The sequence below is a fragment of the Zonotrichia leucophrys genome, chromosome 14 (assembly GCF_028769735.1).
Source record: "Zonotrichia leucophrys gambelii isolate GWCS_2022_RI chromosome 14, RI_Zleu_2.0, whole genome shotgun sequence".
In the NCBI taxonomy this organism is placed as follows: Eukaryota; Metazoa; Chordata; class Aves; order Passeriformes; family Passerellidae; genus Zonotrichia; species Zonotrichia leucophrys.
The window spans coordinates 3,220,185-3,240,832 of record NC_088184.1 but is presented as its reverse complement, the minus strand read 5'-3'; the positions used below and the strand labels follow the sequence as shown (position 1 = coordinate 3,240,832).

Genomic DNA, 20,648 nt, shown 5'->3' with positions numbered 1-20,648 from the left:
TAGGTAATTAAAAATGTATTTCGTGTTTTACATAATTGCCATTCTATTCATTGGAGTGAATCACTCTTAAATCTGGGAATTAATGAATCTCACCTCACTTCAGCTGTCTAAAACTTGGGTTTGTAGTTCAAACTACTCTTCCAGGCCTACTCTACAGTCAGTGGAAAAAGGCAAGTGTTATCCTGTCTTAAGACAATTATCTAAGAGAAAAATCACATAAAGTTTTCCTTCCCTGGACAAAAAAAGGGAGGACAGATGACTGGCATAGATTAGTCATTTTAATATTAAATGCAGAGTTAAATGAGATGAATCCCATCCTTTGAGATTACATGGAATCACACTTCAACAAACTGTGAGAACACATTCAGAATGGAGGCAGCTGACTCACCAGGACATACAAAATGCACAGGAAAATTACTTACACCAAACTCCTTCACACCTCTCTGAGGTGTCTTGGCATAATTCCATAACTTGATCATTGACACAGTGGTAGGTACATCAAAAATGACATATACCCTATTCACCTGCAAAAGAGAATTAATTTATATTTAACAGCACAAAGTCCCCAAAGCAATTGAATTCTCATGCATGTTACATCAAAAGAGGTTCATTTTTAAAGAAATATAGCTGGAGGAGAGATAACTGATGCTGAGGATGGAAGTTCAGCTATCATCCCTGCTGATAATTCCCAGATGTTGGCTGTACCCCACAGCTGCTCTCAAAAGCACAGAAGATGAGATCTGGAGCATTCTTGTCATCCAGGACTGCCTGGAAATTGGAGGAAGGGGAGGGAGACACTTTCAATGAGTATTTCACAAACCAAATGCAGACATGGCCTTAGGGGTAAGACAAGCTGGTGCCTCTTCTGTTCTGTTCCATTCTGCATGGAGAGACAAATTCCAAGGGATGGAGGTCCAGGACAAGGGGAATGGCTTCCCACTGCCAGAGGGCAGGGATGGATGGGACACTGGGAGGGAATTGTTCCCTGGGAGGGTGGGGAGACCCTGGCACAGGGTGCCCAGAGCAGCTGTGGCTGCTCCTGGGTCCCTCAAAGTGTCCAAGGCCAGGCTGGATGGGGCTTGGAGCACTTGGGATGGTGGAAGGTGTCCCTGTCTGTGGCAGGGGCTTGGAACTGAATGATTTTTAAGTTCCCTTCCAACCCAAACCACTCTATGAATCCATGATTTTATTCCATCCCATTCCATTCCATTCCATTCCATTCCCTTTCTACCAAATATGAATGAAATCCACTTTTCTATTTGCAAGACTAAAATCTCCCCTGTATGCCCTGCAAGCTATTGCAGAAATTTTGCATTTTTTTGTGTGAGTTATACTACCAGGAATTTAGAGACAATCCTCCAGATGCTTGCTAAACAATTACTGCTGGAGGTATTATTCATCTGCCTTTCAGTGACGTTAATGTCAAGATGTTAAGACCAAAGATTAGGCAGGCAGGAAACCAATCTTGCCTGTTACAGTTAATTCCATGCTTTTCCTTTTATGAGCCACTATATCAACTTCAGATCAACATATCTTAAGCTTCATCTTTAGCATCCTCTGAAGTTTTAATCCTTTGATGTACTAGAGAAGATACTGTAGGTTATATTAAATCATTATGCTGGGTTTTTTGGGGTTTTTTTTACTGAAGAAAGAAAGGTAGATTGGATCAATAGAAATGTTTGCATCTGTGATTTTCCATGAGACAACTGGAGCATTGTCTCCAACAACAACTGTTAATCCCACAGCAAATGATATATTTGATTAAAAATCCATTCAAACAAAAGAATAAAAATGACAATCAGTTACAGGAGAACAAACAATTCAAATTCTGCTTATGTAAGTAATGAATGTGAAAAACAGGAAACCACTTTCAGAATTAAAAAGGAAAAGCCACTTAGGAAGGAAAAGAAAGGCTATAATACCAATTCCCTCAAGCTTTTGAAGCTTCTAACACATCAAAGAGTTAAAGCAGCTTTCCAGGCAGCCTGCACTGAGGATGGGAGCAATCATAGCTCTGGTTCAGCCCAGCTCCAGAGGCTGAGCATCAATAGCTGATTGCTCCATCCAGCACCTTCCAGCTCAAAAACCATCCCAGGGAGAGGGAGGAGGGAAAAGTACTCTGTGGATCTTACAGAGGTGTAATTTGCTACAGTTCAAGGACAGAAAACACCATTAAATGGCTTCTGCCTCCTGCATTTCACACATTATCAATTTACCCTTTAATACTGGTATTTTGTGCTCTTCTGCAGTACTTTGGTGTCAGGCAGAACAACACAAAGAGAGAGAATTCCAGAGCTTGTTATTTTCCTTTTTCCCAAGTGAAAGAGCCTCTGCAAGCATGTCTTTTGTAAGGACATGAGCACACTCAGATGGTTGTCAAATCAATCAGTCATCCTGTTATAAGAGACATCTGAGCATCCCATCAAATTGCCAGGATTCAAGATCTGGGATGTGCACAGCAGGAGCCTCCAGCCTCACACAGACCTTCCACTTCCCTAGGAAATGCAAGCACTCACTATTCCCAAGTATACTTAAAAGCTTTACCTTAATTATAGCCCTTCATTACAACACATCATGATATAAATTAACAATTCCTTATTTTTAATATTTAATTAATAACTGCAACATCTGGAGTGAGGAGTTCACCAACACAGTAAGTGATAACTTACCACATGTCATGTTTACTTTGATTTCTTTCTAAATCCATTTTGTTATAAGAAATAAAACTACCTTAATTATGTCCATTACAGGCCCCTAAAAAATTTCCTTTCCCAAAACAAGGTCAGAAATCATCTAAGTTTATCTATTTTTCCTGTTTAGATTTTTGATATCCCAGCTATTAAACCTGAGACTTCTAAAAGGCTGAATCATCTGTGGCCTTAGGACATGAAACACTAAGTCTGCCATCCCTAATCTACAAATTTGAATTCAACATAGATAATGAGATTAAAAAAGAATTTCTCACTGCTGGAACAACATTCATTGTATTTTGTAAAAATGAGCTGAAAAGCACCAGAAAGGTGTTTATTGCACAGAACTTCTTCATCAGTATCTTTGTCACAGTGACCCAAAACCCATCTCTGGAAAATCTTCTGCTGTTGCCCCATGGAGAGAGGAAATGACAAACCTGGGAACCTCCATTGCTGCTGCCTGTGCTGTGCAGAGAGGCTGCAATAAAAACAACTTCTAAAAAGCATGATTTAGCATCTGTTACTAAAATCAAATTTAGCTCTGAATTCTATATGCTTCCTTTTTCTTCCATGCTTCCAGTTCCATCCCCACACATGACTAGAACAGAATGGAAAGGGAAAATGTACCAAACCAGGAAGAACTGGTGCCAGCCACATGTGCCTGCCATCAGTGGTGTCATTCACTCTGTCAATCAGCTTGTCTGGAGTCCGGATGTCTCCAGATACATCATCTAAAATGTTGACACTATCTGGAAAAGCAGCAATATCTGAAAAAAAACTTTTAAGCATAAATAACCTAAAAATGGATATTTTAGAAACACCAGATTTAAAAGTCTGTGCTGTTCCCAACTCTTTGAATGAGTTTTCATCACTACAGCAGAACTCCCAGGACTGCACAGCTGAAGAACTTGGGGCACATATTTGAAAGCAGGACAACCCTTAGATATTCTGGCATTCCAATTTCTTTTAAAAATAGGAATCAAGTAACTAGCTGCATTTAATTTATTCTCAAATATGTACTTATGAGTTCATCAATAAACCTCCATTAGCAGGAAGAGGCACTTCCCAGCTTTTTGGTGACAAAGTCCCATATTTTTATCATAAACTTGTGCAAATTCCTCATATAAAACCTATCTGAAGAAGAGTGTCTATGCAGGAGGCAGTCATCAGTCAGACTAGGTTTTGCTTGAGTTTCTCAAGGTCTGTGGTAAAAATCAGTAACTGTAATAAAATCTTTTTTCATTTCTTTGAGAGGGAAAGATTAAACCCCCATTGAACAGGCAACCAGATTTTCTCTGTAAGAGAACATTTACATTAAAAACATATATGAATGTTAAAGACGTGGAAAAAAATATGGATGGATGGCACTGGCTTCAGAATTATGAATCCTGAGCAATCCAGTTTGAGGGTCATTAATTTCCCCCTGTCCTGCTTTGTAAAAGTCTGTAAGTATTCATAAAGAATTGAAGGAATGACACAGCAATGCCTCAAGTGTTTAAGAAAAGCTTGATTCAGTTGTGAATTATCACATTAAACATTGCACTAAGATAAATATGCTCTTTTAGGATCCTAATACATCCCTACACAACTGCACAGGCAGGAGAGCTGATCATTCAAAAGCAGCTGAGGGTTCTTTACCTGCCTCTGTTCTGCACTGCAGAGCTGAACCAGGTCAGTTAAAGATCCCTGGTTCTTAAAGACAATTTGTTACCATTTCTCAATTTTAAAATGTTTCTTGTCCATTATAAATGTCTCGAGTTCAGGGCGTATCATACAAGATAAAGATCAAAATAGCACTTGGGGAAAAGCCTTTATTTCATGGAATTCCCTATTTATTAGGCAGTGAGGATCCTTAGAGACAAACAATTCCTGCAGCATTTGTGCTATTTATTCTTTCCAGGAGGCTAATAAATGTTCCTTCCATGTACCTGAACTATGTTAGCTGTATGTGGGGTATGAAGCTTTCAGCTCTTAGAAGACTTTAGCTGGTACAGAGCACAAAGTGCAATCCTAAAGAACATCAATCATCCCAACACACCCCTCATTCCCTCTGTTGGATATCCAGGGAACTCTGAATCAAATTCAAACTCTCAGCCCTGATCTTCATCCCTGCATTGGGTATCTATAACAGCCTAGATCTCCAGAACAAGAGTTATGAAAAATTTCTTTCTTGAGACACAATGAAAGATTCCATTAAAAATTTTTTTAAAAGCACTGAACTTAGTCTTTTCTTATGAATTTATAGCTCAGCAAACTTTCTGGTCCTTCCCCCACCACAGAAGAAATATCAAAAGCAGAAAATACCACACCCTTCTTATATCTTCCCTTCTCTAACTTTGTCCTGCTTTGTTGGTGCATCCCACTGAGAGAAAAAACATTCTGGAAATACACAGAATCCATAAAAACATATGGAAAAGAGGTTCATCTCCAAAACACAGAGAAATAGAAGCCAAGTTCATCCCTGTGGCAATTTGGCAGGGAGTAAAGTGCAGCAGCAGGGCCAGGGGTGCTTGGTGTGCAAAGGATACTGTTTTCAGTCAATAAGATTTGCTCTCCGTGCTCATTGAACAGCTCCAGCCCATTCAAACCAATGTAGTAGGGATCACCCCAACTCGTCAGCAGCTGGAACTGGAAAATAACTAAAAAGCAAAAGGCTGTTAAGGAAAATATCAGTACAGAAGCTTTGTCCTAACAGGCTATTTAATCTGCAGTTTGAAAAATTGTTGTGCAGCCCACAATGTCAGACACTCTTATTTGCAGTTCAGGAGAAAAAGCTACCAGAGGATCTGAGAACAGGCCACATACTCATATATGATATTTCACTGATTTATTCTTAAGCCATATTTATGGAAGCCTTTCTCATATTCTTGGTATCTGGTTAATACTTTAAAGCACACAAAATTGTTGGATTTATAAAGCTCAGGACTCCTAATCACAGTATGTAACTCTAAAATATTCCAGATGACAAGGAAGGATACAACCACAGGGCATTAATGGTGCTTCATAGTCCATACTGGCTTGTTCCAGTGTCCTTGAAGCATTCCTGCCAAAAAAAAAAAAAACAAAAACAAAAAAACAAGGAAAAACAGTTTTTATGTACCCTTGGCTCATTCAGAAAAGAAGAGAACAAAACCAAAGAATTAAATCTCCACAGACACCACCCCAACACCTGCAGCTGTGATGCTGGACCAGACTCAGAGCTCAGAGCAATTTGGTCAGGGTTAAAACCAAGTGAAGCTCTGCTCTAAGTGCTCCATGTTTTCATGCAGGAGCCTCACACAGGCAGCTCCAGCAGGGAATTGTGCAACAGTGAGGAGAAATCCTGTGGTTCAGACAACAAAGACATCCTGGTTTACCTCCTGTGTGCTTTAGGAGCTGCCTGGGGCTGGAGATAGTCAAGAAAGAGAATTTCTTGAGCAAAGTCAAAGTGGCAGTTGCCTGGTCCCTTGCGGATGAGGAAGCCCTCCAGGGGGGAGATGCTGTGCCCATCCAGCACCACATGGACCACCTTAGCCTGGTTTAAAAGAGCAAAACATCAGATTATCTGATATTCCATGACATGACTTCTATTAAAATAATTGCAAACAATTCCCTTCACTTCAGAGACTGAAATAATTTCACTTAGCTGTATTTATTTCATGCCTCTAGAGTGAGGACTACACTTCCTTTGGCAAACTAAAGCTGCAATCCATAGTGTCCATGTCATCACTGACATTGATGGGGATGGCAGAGGTGAGAATTTGGGGGGAAAAATACTAAAAAAAGTATTGACAGATCCTTTAATACTGCATGGCACTAGATCTCAGCAACCTGAAGCCTCCCTTCTTCCCAGAGTGCTCAAGCACTGGCACAGGCTGCCCAGGGGAGGGGTGGAGATGCCATCCCTGGAGGATTTCAGAGGTGCAGATGAGGCACCTGGGGACAGGGCTCAGTGCTGGCCTCGGCACTGTGAGGTTTGCAGTTTGACAGGCTGACCTTACAGCTCTTTCCCAACCTAAAAAATCCTCTGATTGCTGAGCCTGCAGCAACACTGACACACATCAAGAGAATGGGAAGCTCTCAGTCAGGGGATCTGAGGAGACATCATGGCCCTGAATGCTCTGCTAAGGCAGCTGGGACTGCCCAGCCTGGCTGGGGCACCCTTCCAGAGATCCCACAGCCTGCTGCTCTCTGCAGAGCAGATGTTGGTGATTCTGTTGCATTCACAGCAGCCTGTGTTTCAGCAGTTCTATTTATCTTTGTGGCAGGTGGCACTTGGACTTCTCCAGGATCACACAAACTCCTCTGCCAGGCAGTGCTGTGTGTAACCTCAGGGCATATGAATAAAGAAAAGGTGCCTGTACCAGACAGAGACAATTGAGCTGTGGCCACCTCAGAGAGAGAGCACACCTTATCCAACCTCTGGAGATTAAAGTGAATAACTCAGGCACATTTATTCAGGTGGTGCAGGAGTCCTGGCCCCTTCACCCTCCCCAGCAGCACCATATGGAGCTGTATGCACAATCCCAGGTGCAGAACAATTCAACCAGGCTCCAACAATTAATCACTGCACCTTTCTCTTTAATTTGTTAAATATAACTTAATGTTCATCACAAGCAGCATTTACTGCCCTGGGTCTCTCACCAAGTACCAGTTTGTGCTAGACTGGAGGAGGGGCTCAGTTAATTTCCATGAAGATTAATTAGGAGGGAATGTTTGTATGACTACCAAGTGTGGAGAAATAACTATTTCTGGCTTCATCTTCAATACACTTGGGATCAAATAAAGGAAACATCTTTTTCATATGAGAAACTCTTCTGCATGCTGTTTTCCAGCTGAATAAGTCTGCCAGGCTAAGGAGAGGAAGTGAGAAATCCACTGAAATCCACTTTCCTAAGCGGAAACACGCAGTGAATGGGAAGTGTGAGAGTCAGAGATGGAATCTTACCTATTACACCACAGCTGCTTATATTTATGTGCCCTTTACAGCCCTCATTTCTAAGTAATTCTCATCATCTGAGGAGGCACTCAGCCGTCACATATTGCATTTTACAAATGGCATAACAAAGCTCTCACAAGGTGATTTTTCACAGAGCTGCAAATAGCACCCAAGCCTTCATTCTGACAGTCACTGCCATTACCCTCTCACACTAAAGCTGTGAATAGAATCCCCCAGCCTGCAGCTGCCTAACAAATCATCCCATCTCACACCCAGGGACTGGCTCCTACAAGGAGCAGCAATACTTCAAGAGACAGATGTCAGGATGCTCTGGGTTTACAGCCTAAAACCTCCTCTCCTGTGGCCCAGTGGACCTTGCATCTTTTGTTTTCCAAATAATTTATTTTATCCTTCTCCAAGACTGCAGGTATGGGCTCCTCCTTTAAGTTGTATCCACTAACTCTCATGGGACTTTCAGTATTCATGCAGGTAGACACCTGTATCAGACACTTCTTTTTATTATCTAGCCAAGCAAATTGCTAAAAATACACCTTTCTTCTTTTTGTTTTCTTGGTTTGGCCTCCAGAGACCAAATTCCGTGTTAGATTTTAGAGATTTAATAAGCACTGCTCAGCAACAACTACAATATCACTAAGTTACTAACATTATTACCACCCTAAATCCAAAACACAGCCCCTGGGAAGAAAATTAACTCTATCCCAGCTGAAATCAGGACATAAATGACACTTAAAACCCCTCATTTGTATGTTTAGGTAATGCTCAAAATGCTCCAGAACCCTCCCATGTGTCAAATGTGATGGAGCACAAAATCAGGGGCCCTCTGTTCAAATCTCTGCATCAGCTGGGATTTAATAAAGATCATTTTTGTCCTATCTCCAGTTTAATTTGTGCCAACATTTTTGTTCTTATTTATTGCCTGAATTTGGACATTGAGAATGCAACAGTTGCTTTTTGGGGTGGAAAATCTGGGAACAGGTGGATTCCTAAACTTTCTGTGCAACGAACAGCAACCTCTGGTTTGTTATAATTATCATTACATTATCATAATTATCATGTGAAAGTACAGCAGGGGAAGCAGGGACAGCCAAACTCAGAGTGAAAAGGTATAAAATTATCTCCATCAGGTGTCAATTGGTAATGCCAACGATTTAGTATGGAAAAAAAATATAAATCAGGCAATTTGCAAATAAGAGAGGATTTATGTTAATTTTAGCTAAATTATTATTCAGCTAAATTAGCTAAAATTAAAAAATTAAAAATTATTTAGCTAAATTAATTATAAAAATTATTTTGGAATTAAAAATGATTTAGCTAAATTAATTTAGCTAAACTGCTTGAAGGTGGCAACTTTCCATTTATTAAATGTTAATATTTCAAAAGACTCTTCCTGGAAAAGGCAGTACTGAGTGAGTGGCCTTCTGAACCTGAACTAAACAGAATTTCTTTGGAAAAGTTCCCCTCATATCATTCCCAGCATTTCAGGAAATACAGAATCATACAGCAGGTCCAAATACAAGATATTGAGAGGATACCAGTTCAGAATCATATATCCTGAAAATAATATGTGCTATTGTATGTGTCTCTTAGAAAAATCAGCTGTGAAGAGTTCTTTAAAGCATTTCTTGCTTTTTTTTTTTACTATCTGCTGTTTGTGGAGACAGGAATGCATTATACCTGCCACAAAATTCAGCCTCAGACAATCTAGAAAGATTTATGGCGTTCCATTAAGGCAGCTATATTCATTCATCACAGTACCAATTTTCCAATGCACTGCTGTATATTTTTGCTGGCAATGCTCCTTTTCTTTTACTTACCCCTCTGTAGGTATCCTCTGGAGATTTATTATAGTTCCAAAAGCGAAGCCCTGCAATACTTTCAGTTTTATCAAAATGGATTGTGAGCAGATGATCTTCTCCAAAAGAGAAGGGAATGAGCCACATATGGTCATCCTCCACTGTGATATTAGTGCCATCTATTAACCTACAAAGAGAAAAGTCCATTAGCTGCACAAAGGGAAAAGCTGGCTTCTCTCATCAAAGGCAGGGACTTTCCTAAGGTTCCTTTTATTCTGGAGGCCACTTCCAGCTTCCAGAGCTCCTCGTGCCCTTGTGCATGCAATTAAAAGCACAGAAAGCATCAAAAATAGCATGTAAGTATTGAACTAAAGGCAGTGGAGGGAGAAAAAAAAAACCCCAGTATTTTCTTTAGTTGGAAAAACAGCAAAATCTTTAGGTTTTCCCAGTGTGAACAGGACAGGCAAAGGAAAGCTCAACTGCCTTTGCAGCAGAGTGGCTGAAGGCAGAACCCAGAGGCAGGCACAGTGGAATTCCTGAATTCCCACACCCAAAGCAGTGGATTGGCACCCTGCAGGGTGTTTCTATGCCAACACAATCTGCTGCATCCGAGGAGGAGCTGGATGGCAGCTGGATAACCCTGAGCAGGACCTGGGACTGCTCTCAGCCCTCATGGACACAATTAGCCACATCCCTGCTATTTTACAAAGCTTCCAACCAGCAGGACAATGTCTTTTCATGGCAGCACAGGCTTCAGGCTGACTAAATAAAGTTAAATCTGCTTTTTTCTGACATTATATTCTTCTACCACAAACTGTGCCATATGAAGATGGGAGTAAAGGAGAATATGAATTAATTTTCCACTGTAATTACTTTGGTACACTGCCAAAAAAGTAAGTTTATACTTACTATTTATTTAAAAGTTTAATGGAAGAATGAGTGCCAGACTTGGCAATTCCTTAAAGAAAAAGATTTGAATAATAACTCTTTCACAGAGGAACTGATTAGGGAGTCCATGAGAGAAGAGATAATTCTTGATTTGGTCTTGAATAGTACATGGGACTTATTCCAAATGCCACAGTTGAGAGCACTGCAATGTACTCAAATTCAACATGCTTGCAGCAATATCCAAAGAGCCAAAAGAGCCTCTATTTCTTGTGCCCAAAAAAGTTCTCCAGCAAAACAATCAAGAATGTAAAAAAATAAAATAAAAATTAAAAATATAACCCACTTACTAAGAAAGATGTTAGAAAGAAGGAGGACTTGAAAACTCAAAGCCAGCCTGGCTCAGTAGCAGGATAAACAAAGTTATTGTGGGCCATCTTTCAGCAAAATTCATGATGAAAAAAGCCCTAAATTGATAGACTCATAAACTCTGGAAGGTTAAATGCGTACACACAGGCCAAAAAAAGAGTCTGAAGGCTAGCAAGCAAAAGATACAATAAATAAAATCCCTCAAATACATCAGGGGCAGAAAGCTTGCCAGAAATTCTGTAGGATCAACATATCACTAGGCTGCAAAAGGAGCATTCAGAGAGAAGGCACCAACAAAAGGGAAATGAATTCTTTGCATCTGAGTCCATCAGGGTGGGGTCTGGAGAGACTCCCCCAGCAGAATCTGCTCATCACAGGGAAGATTTCTTATTTCAACTGTCTACAGAGGAGATTTTCATACAAGATAGCAGAAGGAACAAGGAATCACACACAAGTCAGGTTGATATCTGCATTAGTCAGATTAGCAGAAATTACAAATGGAGTTAGTGTGCATGGAGATAAATACAACATTCTAAGGAAGACTCCAGAACCTTTGAAAAGACAAGTCCTAATTCAAAACCTGGTCACAGGCCATAAACATGCCAGCAAGACAGGATTACAACCAAAAATACCCTTTAAAATGGAGAGATGACTCAGAAACAACAGGATGCAGCTTCAATAACATCCAAAATGCCAAGTCCTCTCCAGATCCACAGCCTATCATTTCTATACTGCTGCCATTTAGATGCACAAGTTAATCTGAGGAAATACACTTGTCAATGAATAAAACTTCATTAGATTTGCCAAAAAAAAGTGCTGCGAATTGGCCAAAAGATTGGCACCTATTTGTGCAATTCCACAACACATCCTCACTCTTTGCAAACGTGCAATTTTTCCTTGAAATTATCCAGAAATCCTGCATAAATATCACTCAATATGCACAGACAGATGCTACAGAACACCCACATTCCTTCCTGGAAAGTCCTTGGCAGAAAAACCAAGCAGGCATGTTCCCATCTCCCAGCTCAAACACCATCTTTTGGAAACATCTCATTCATGTTTCTACAACAAGCTGTTCCTGGACAGCCTGTGAATTCCAAGAATGAGCAGTGATGGGATAAAAATCATGTTCACATTAACATGTGTTAACATAAGTTTACAGAAATGTGTCACTTCAGAAAATGTGATGTAAAATGCATCCCAAGTCTTTGGTTACTTACTTTTCTAATGTTCTGGAATCTCCTGTGCACTCTGGAAGATCATTTAAGTCTTGGGGTGAAGCAGAAATCTGTTCTGCATTGATTTTTAATGCTTGACCATCCTTTCCTATCACTTCAAGTCCTGTCAGCCCCAGGTAATGAGAGTCTCCCCAGGTCATGGTGAAGTTCAGTTGCAGGCCTACATAAAGAAATAAAAATTTAATGCCTCTGGAAACGTACTGGTTTGTGGTGATAAACCAATGTAAACACGAGTGCAAACTCCAGTGATTAGCAGCATGGATATTTTGTATAGATTAAATCACTTTATATGCAGGAATTGGATTTTTCCTGCTCTGTTTGTCCACCTCCATGTAACAGCAGTTTATTTAATCTGTGTCAGAGCCCTTTAATGTGCCACCAACACCCTGTTCACTTGAAATTCCACAACTGCTGATCAAGCACGTTCCCAAGTGCCTCATTAGTGGGACTGCACCCTGCCAGCCAGGCAGTGACACATTTAAGCAGTTACATGACAGATTTTGTGATTATGCAGATGCAGAGAAGACCCATTAGTCTGAAGTCTATCCATCATCTTTCACCAGCTAAATGACTGTATAGATTCATTTAAATCCAGCCTTTCAGAAATCCATATATTTTTAGAAAACACCTACTCCTAGTTAAAGCAAAGAAAAATGTGGTTTACTAATGTTTTTAAGTTATTTTCTTCACGTCAGAACTGGACATATGGAAGAATTTTCATGGGACAGCATCAGTGAAAAGCACAAATATTGATTAGGCTGTATCTCCAGAAAATAAACAGGAAAAAAAAGCTGGATGGACAAATGACTGAATGTGAATCTCCTGTTCCACCTGTTTTATGCCTTACTGAAAAGACAGAAATAGCATGTACAGATATAACAAGTAAAATTCCAATCTGATCAGGTTCCATAAAAATCCATCCCTGTAAATTAGAAATACTTTCATTTCACAGACATAGAAGCCCACAAATAATCAGGGTGGGTAACGTCTAAAGAAGCATCAGTACTCATAATTTATGCTTATAAACAAACAAACATTAAACCTCTTAAACCCTCCAGCCCAGTTACCCCTAAAAACCAAGAGCAAGTCTTGATACACACAGAGATTCACTTGGGAGTGAGATTTCATCAGCATTTGCAGGGACACAAAGAAATAAAACAGCTTTCAGCTGACAAACCCGGAGCTCTGGCTACACTGACAGCAGATACCAGTCCCCAGGCCAGGGCTGAGAATAAAAGTGCTCAGGCAGGAGCAGAACCAGCCTGTTCTCCAGTGCAAAGCAGCCATCCACACAGATTTAATATTCCCCAGAGTTTAGGATTCCAGTCTGAGGATGGCACAGGGAAAAGGAACCTCTGGAGGGGCCCAATCCAGCTCCAAGCTCAGCACAAGTCCAGCATCCAAGGGATTTTCCTGTCCCCAAGGCTGGCAGATCCCAACCCCTCTCAATCCTCTCAGGGTAAAAATATTTCCTAACACCCTGCTGGAAACTCTTGTCAAAGGACCAGGAACAGCTCCTGAAGCTTTTGGGCTATCCAGAAAGTCTCTGGATAGCAACAGCTGAAAGGCCCACAGAGAGCTGGTTTGGTACAGGATAATAAATCAGGTGCTTAAGCAGGGATATAACACTCTGATCTAGCTTTACTCTAGGGTTTCTATTGTCAATCCAATCTAAAAAATTCAGTCAGTCTACACAAATACAAAGGATTGGGAGAGAATTACTGGGTAAGGGACACAGCTATTAGAACTCCCATTCAGGGACTAGGCAAATGGCTAATGTTGTTTTTCTGAGATTAAAAGCCAACTGTTGCAATATAATGTTGTAAATGCCATAGCAAACAAAGCTTCTGCCTTAAATATTCAATTCTCTTCTTTATTCTAGACCTGGCATCTGTCACAAAGTGCTCTACAGCTCTGACAAATCAGATCATCCTTGATAACATGTTTGGGGGAAGGCTGGTACAGCAAGAAGTGAATGTAAGAACTTACATTTCCCAGTAAATATTCCTGTTTCATTTGGTGTGCATTCAGAGACAGGGTCTGGCTCCTGAACCTATAAAGAAAGTCAAGGAACAGGTTCAGTATTACACTGGCTGCTTATAAAGTCTATATTTGTAAAAAAGTTCTATTTGTACCTGTTTCTTTTTGCATATCAATCTCCCCTCTTCCTCCCCACCCAGGCTGTCCTGCAAAAAATGGAAAACATGACCCAAAATGTAAAATATCAGGTGGGTTCTTAGAAAACCCAGACTATTAGGGCAGGGTTTTAGCTTAGTGCATACAGAAATGTGACAAGGGAGACTCCATAGGGTGAGCTACCTCCTCTGAAAGAGGCTGAAATCCTTAAATAACACTTATTTCCCTGCTGACTGCCATCAGCAAGTGATAATATGCTGTATTTGCAATATGTTGCAAATCTGTTGCAGACACAAGGAGTCTGGAAGGAAGTCAAGACCAGAGAGTGCCACCACAATTTCTTCTCAGGAATTAAGAGGCAGAACAAACAAGCAAACTTGTCCAAAAGCTTGTGCTTGTGCTCTAGCAATGCTAATTAAAAATTGCCTATGCTGTTCAGAAAAGTGAAGAAACAGATGACAAAATTTGCTGATCACACTGGGGCAATCAGGGTAGTAAAGACAAAAATGGCAAAGGATTGCAGATAGAATTCACTTCACTGAGTAAGTGGGATAAAATGGCAAATTCTGCTCTCTGTGGACAAATGTAAAACAGAGAAAACAATCTTAACTTCACAGATACCAGTATTGGCTCCAAAATAAATAATAGTAGATTAGAATGAAATCTTGGCATTTTTATAAGTAGCTCTATATAAACATCAGCTCAATCCTCATTAGTAGTCAAAAGGCCAAACAGGAAATTAGAAGTCCAGACTCTTTCTCTTTAATTCATCATTAGAAATAAACTTCCTGTCAGCCACAATACATCAAATGGATCTACACTGTGCCTAAGTAAAATAAATAAAGACTTGTCAACACTTGTCTCCTTGTTCCCTTAGATCCCTGCAATTTAACCACTGATCCCCAGGATCTCATGGGCTCCCAGACTGCAATATCCTTCATGTGGCAGCAAATGTCCCTGGGGGAATCAAAGTAATTCAGCTGAGACTGAACAAGAAATGGGCTCTGAAATAAACCCACAGAACCTACACAGTGCAAAATCCCTCCCACTGGGGGTACCTCTCTCACAAGCCAGCTCTGTTCCTCACAGCAATTCTCAAACACCAGCCTGGGAATTAAAATTTGCATCTTTACTGAAAATCAAAACTCATGGACACTGGGTTTACTGATTGCAAAATAATGCTCTCCCTAGCAGAGCATAAACCATTTGTGCCAAGGCACCTTATCACCTCTTTTCTCCCTTTCTTATCTACTCAGATCCCTTCCTGGTGATAATACATTTTCTTCCAGATATGGTCTCATTTTCTACTATTTTAACTACTTCTGCTAGTGGGCATTGTCCTACCTGTGTTCTTAAATTCTTATGGCTAAAACAAAACACCACCATAATACAGGAGATATTGGAAAAGCAATAAAAAGTAGAAAGTATTACCATGATCTTACACTTGACCAAATGTTCAACACCTTCCTAGGAGCAACCACTCTGGAAAAGATTTAGAAGACTAACACAGGGGTATAAATCTCTTGAGTGGCTTGAAGAAGGGAGTGGGGAATAATTGTTTAGTTTCTTCCAACACAAAACCCAGAGAACATTAAATGAAGCCAGCAACAAACAGAAGGAGGTTCTTTGTGCCATGCAGGTTCAGCTGGGAAATTTGCCACGGAGCACTGTAAATTTTAAAAGTGCACGTGGGTTCAAAAAGCTGGTGGATGAATTAATGCAATAAAAATCAGTGGCAGGATATTAAACACAGAGGTTAAGTTAAAAAGTCCTTGTGAGACACATTTCTGAGGGCTGAATGAGTGTTTCAGAGAAACAGCACTCTGTGTTTGTGCTGCTCTTTCTTTCTCTCTCAGCAGCCACTGCTGGCCCCAGAGTTGAATCAAGTGCAGTGGCCACAGGTCTGATCTGTTATAAAATCAACATGTTAAGGATTCCTGAATTCATGGACAGACAGATGGCCATGGATAACACTGACAGAAAAGCAACACACTTTTGTAAGAGCTTTTGGAAAGTTTTTAGTAAAACCCACCATTTCATCTACTGAATGTGCAACAGGGAATAAAGGGGAATGAACAGCTGGGCTGCTCAAACTGGTCAATACTGGTCTGACAAGGTTAGGCTGGGGAAGACAAATTGTGCAGTGGATCTGTATCATTCTGGTAGCATAAACATCCCCCTACAGAAATCCTGATGGTACCAGCAAACACCCAGTGACAGGGAGATCAATGGCTCAGTCACAACAGTAGTGTTATTCCTCTGCTGATACAGCAGTTTCAGAGGTACAGCAGGGTGTGTGGAGGGCATCAGAGCTGAGCAGCAAAATGAAAAAAGCAGGGCCTGTGTCTGAGCAAGGACCTGATAGCCCAGGGCCAGGCTTCTGCCATGGGAGAGGTCCTGGTGAATGCTCACAATAAACAGGTGATCAGGAAAAGAAAGGTCAGCTTCAGTTTGTCTTCATGAAACTCTGCACTGTGCAAGGCTCCGAGCAGTTTCAGCAACTGCATGCAAAGCTGGGATCGAAATTCCTGCAGAAGTGCAAGGGTTAAAGCCACTGACTCTGGTCTTAACAGTGAGATCAAATTCCAACAGCACTGGATCTCCTTTTGTCTTGTGAGCCACAAGAAAAAGAGGACAAGACAGAAGGGGAAGGTTTGGCAGCCACAGGAGGTTCATTAGGAACCACAAATCTTGGCTGGAGCAGCTGGAATTTGGATTGATTTTGGATCTCCTGACACACCCACAAGTAAGAGTGTGAACCCTAGAAAAAGACAAGCTCACTGAGGGTGCTCAGGAAGAGTCTGAGAAAGTAGAAAATTTTAAGGAAAACAGGTCAAAAATGCCACACACCATCTTGAGAAAATCCTGTGGGATCTGGACTGCTGGGCTGGGATGGCAAAAGGCAAGAAAGAGCTCAAGTGCTTGGAAATACAGCCTTCCTTCAAGGAGGGAAATGCCTTCTGCATGGACTAGAAAAGAAGAGGTTTTATGATGCAAAATGCACCCAAAGCTGTGATTATGCTAGTCAAAAAAAAAGGAGGAAAACTAAGGGGAGGGTTGAGAGAAAGAGATCCTTCTTGTTTAACATCCTTAATTTGTGGAGGAAAAAACCAACAATACAGAAAATATGGAAAAACCTTTGGTTTGGAGTGCCAGGGAGCACAGCTACTCATGACAGGAGTAGCTGTGTGGGAAAAATCACTGACAGACCAGAAACCTTCAGGAGTACCCAAATCATAAAGAACTCCCCCTAGTCCCTCTCCAAGTAATAAAGAAATAAGCTTATTAATTAATCAGGGAAACCACAACTTGGAGGACCTTTAGGGCTACAAAAAATAGCATAAATTATTGATATGGTGAAAAAATATCTTTAAAATAGTAATAATTGTGTTAGTTCTTCTGCAGTTTTATTCCAGCCTGGAAATGTGGCTATTACTTCCATATTTCAAACAGACATTTATAGAGAGTTTTATACATAGAGGCCCCCACCTGTTGCTCCTCTGTTCTCAACCCTGCTTGTGTAAAAGGTCTCTCATCTCCCTCCCTGTCTGCAGTTGTTGGCCTCTTCAGCTCTTCCTCATATCTCAGGGAGCTGGAATCTCCCATTTCTCCATCATATGTCTCATCATAGTAGTAAATGGCTTCAAGAATATCATCATCAGTAGTGAACAATATGGTGTCCCCAAAGTGCTCTGGAGCTGAAGGCAACACACAGAATTAAATGGAGAAATAATGCAAAAAGAAAATAATGAGAAAAATTATTTTTGGCCCTTCTTTGCTTTTAATTTGCAGCAGTGTTTAAAGATAATATATGGCCAATTGATATTGACTATATCTATAATTAATGTTTCATTCTCAAACTTATACAGCACAATGGAAAATTAGAGAATTCAGAGGGAAAATTAGAGAATTTCAATTCTCTAATGGATTCTCTAGCACCCTGCTGGAAACTCTTGTCAAAGGACCAGGAACTGCTCCTGAAGCTTTTGGGCTACTCAGAAACTCTCTGGACGATTTCTCTAATGGTCATTCATTTCAATGGACATTCCATTTCTCTAATGGAAAATTAGAGAATTCACTAGAGAATTCAGTCAGATTTCAGATACATAGAAAAGCAAATGGGGAAAAAAGCTTCCCAATCACCTTTTCCAAAAGACCATGTATGTGAAAACAAGCAAAAAGCTGCAACTTTGAAATTTCTAGTGCCTATCTGATGGGATTGAAACACAGACTGGTTGCTAAAACATAGTAAAAATGGAGATTAGCTCTGTATGCTGCTAAAATCCCCAGTACCAGTGAAGAATGCATTAATGGGCTTTGCATTATGCTTTTAAATTAAACACCAAACAAAGTGCCAGCTTGCTTTGAAGTGGAAAATGATAACAAACAAGCTAAATGTATTTTGCTTGTATTGTACTGTTGTTTCCACAAGGAAAATCAGAAATGATAGCCTACCTCCAGACAAGGTTCCTGAGGCTTTGGCAATCTCTCCTTTGAAGATGCACTGCTCATCCAGCACCATGATGATGTCTTTCACACCTCTGAAGGAGTGGATTCGGGATTTGTTGTAATTCCAGATCCTAATCATGGCTACCTGACAGGAATCCACAAAGTCAATGAAGACAAAGTGAGCTTTTCCAGGGGTGAATGGTGCCAGCCAGAGGTGCATATCATCCTGGGTCCGATTCACCCCATCTATCAGGTTGGTTACCACCCTGGGATCATTTCCATAAGCTGGTAAAATATTTATGTCAGGGGGTTCAGCTGCTATTTTTGCAATCGGAACAGGCTCTCCTTTAGAACTAAAAATTTCAATTCCATTAAGACCAACATAATGTCTGTCTCCCCACGTTGTTCGGATGTCTATCACCAAGTGCTGCCCATAAGGTAAAACTGGGATTTTAAAATCACTTCCATCCTGGATCTCCACAGAATTTTCTTCCTCTTGTTTCTTTGGTAGTGTTTGTAGTCCCTCTTTTCTCTGATTTTCTCCAGGCCGGTTGATTTTCTGCTGATGGAGGAACTCATCAAAAATATCCCCTTGAAAATCCATGTTCGAGATCCGACCACGGTGGGAATAATTAAATTTCACCAAGGAGTTCCAGGACTCCTGCAGAGTGTGTTCTTGCTCAGTGCACCACTTCATTCTAGAGGTTGCTACGTCCTTGATGGGAATGTCTTCATCTGAAAACAACATTACAAAGGCATTTAATGTACAAACAGGGAGTAAACCACTCCAACACTGACTTTGCAGAATGATGTTGTGTCCCTCACTGGGAAATTCTCTGACTGCAGCACTTTTATTTTGCATTTCTGTCACAAAGACTACATGTCCCAGTTCCCCTTCCCCACTCAAACACAATGAACAAAATCACTTTTACCTATGGAGGAGCAGAACTCCTGCCATGGTACAAACTGCAACTAAGTTTGAGGCTCAGCCCTCAAAGAAATTGGGAATTTTGCTCAGTGATACATATTGTGTGGCTGTCACAAGAGTTTAAATCATCCCTCTGCATTTCTGCAGGTCTTTCATACAGCTGGAAATGGCTGAACTGGTGCATGTAAAGCATTACAAAGAAAAGCTGGTTCTTCCTCTCAAAATGAGCCACAGATCTATAAAGAAAAGTGGTGGGAAAAGGAGTAGGTTCAGCAGACAGAGAGGATGAGGTGAGCACTGCATTCTAGGCAGGTAATGTCCAAATATTTTTCCTATTTTTCAGCACATGTGAGATGTAGAAAGAGAATAATTACAAGATATCCAATGGGAATGCAACAATGGGAGGGCAGCAAATCAGAGGGACCCAGTGGGACAAAGCATCTTCTCCTTGTGGCTGCACTGGGGAACTGCTTCATTTCCATCTCAAAACAATTAAGAACAGATAATAACCAAGGTTTTCAATAAAGCAGTCACTCATGTATTTTCTTCAAATAAATGAAGAAAAGGAAGTGGAGTACTGAACAATTACAGGCCCGTGGGCCAGATTTTACTTCTGTACAGTGTCCTTGGGTGGATACTAAAACAAATGGTTATCAAGAATAAATGCCAATTGCTGTGAAATGCAAAACAAAATCTTCCCAAAAGACTGCTCAAGACTAACTTTTAACTGTGTTTTTGGACATACTGGAAAGAGGCAATGTTCCTAATCTATCTATGGCAAATAACCACTTACAGTGGGGACACGTGAGATAAAATTAAGAATTTCAAAGCAGATGGGAAACTACCTGGAAAAGGGTTGTCTTGCAGAATGAAAGGCTGGAGACCAACCTGGCACTCCTCCTTACACCACAAGGAAAAGGCAGACATGAAGGAAAGGTTCATATTTCAGAGAATATCAGACAATTTTAAGTCACTTTCTTGCTCACACCACTACCAAGAGGTGGCTGATCCCCAACAATACTCACAAGTCACCTGGACAAGGCATTGTACAAATATTTACTCCTTGAAAATGTCAAAGCTTGAAAATTTTGGGATGAGCAGAGTACAGAGGAGTATTTACCATCCACCAACTTTCCTAGTTTGGGAGAGTTTTTCCCATTTCTTTACAAATATGAAATACTTCCAACAGTCCAGAGGTTACAATCCTGAACCCCTTCTAGG

At 40.6% G+C, this 20,648-nt stretch overlaps 1 protein-coding gene across 10 annotated transcripts in view; it reads right to left on the bottom strand.

The window, feature by feature from the left end:
* Positions 1 to 20,648, bottom strand: part of KATNIP (katanin interacting protein) — a 56,518-nt gene that overhangs the window by 5,606 nt on the left and 30,264 nt on the right. For 7 of the 10 annotated variants that reach the window (XM_064725565.1, XM_064725572.1, XM_064725567.1 and 4 more), the window contains exons 15-25: positions 18,506 to 19,234; positions 17,540 to 17,748; positions 14,050 to 14,100; positions 13,904 to 13,967; positions 11,897 to 12,074; positions 9,444 to 9,609; positions 6,047 to 6,204; positions 5,669 to 5,733; positions 5,219 to 5,329; positions 3,318 to 3,457; positions 423 to 524 (exon numbers count right to left, since the gene is read on the bottom strand). In XM_064725565.1, coding sequence (XP_064581635.1) covers positions 423 to 524; positions 3,318 to 3,457; positions 5,219 to 5,329; positions 5,669 to 5,733; positions 6,047 to 6,204; positions 9,444 to 9,609; positions 11,897 to 12,074; positions 13,904 to 13,967; positions 14,050 to 14,100; positions 17,540 to 17,748; positions 18,506 to 19,234 — 1,973 coding nt within the window. The remainder of the gene's footprint in view (positions 1 to 422; positions 525 to 3,317; positions 3,458 to 5,218; positions 5,330 to 5,668; positions 5,734 to 6,046; positions 6,205 to 9,443; positions 9,610 to 11,896; positions 12,075 to 13,903; positions 13,968 to 14,049; positions 14,101 to 17,539; positions 17,749 to 18,505; positions 19,235 to 20,648) is intronic. The other 3 variants (XM_064725573.1, XM_064725574.1, XM_064725575.1) reach the window with 1 other exon arrangement.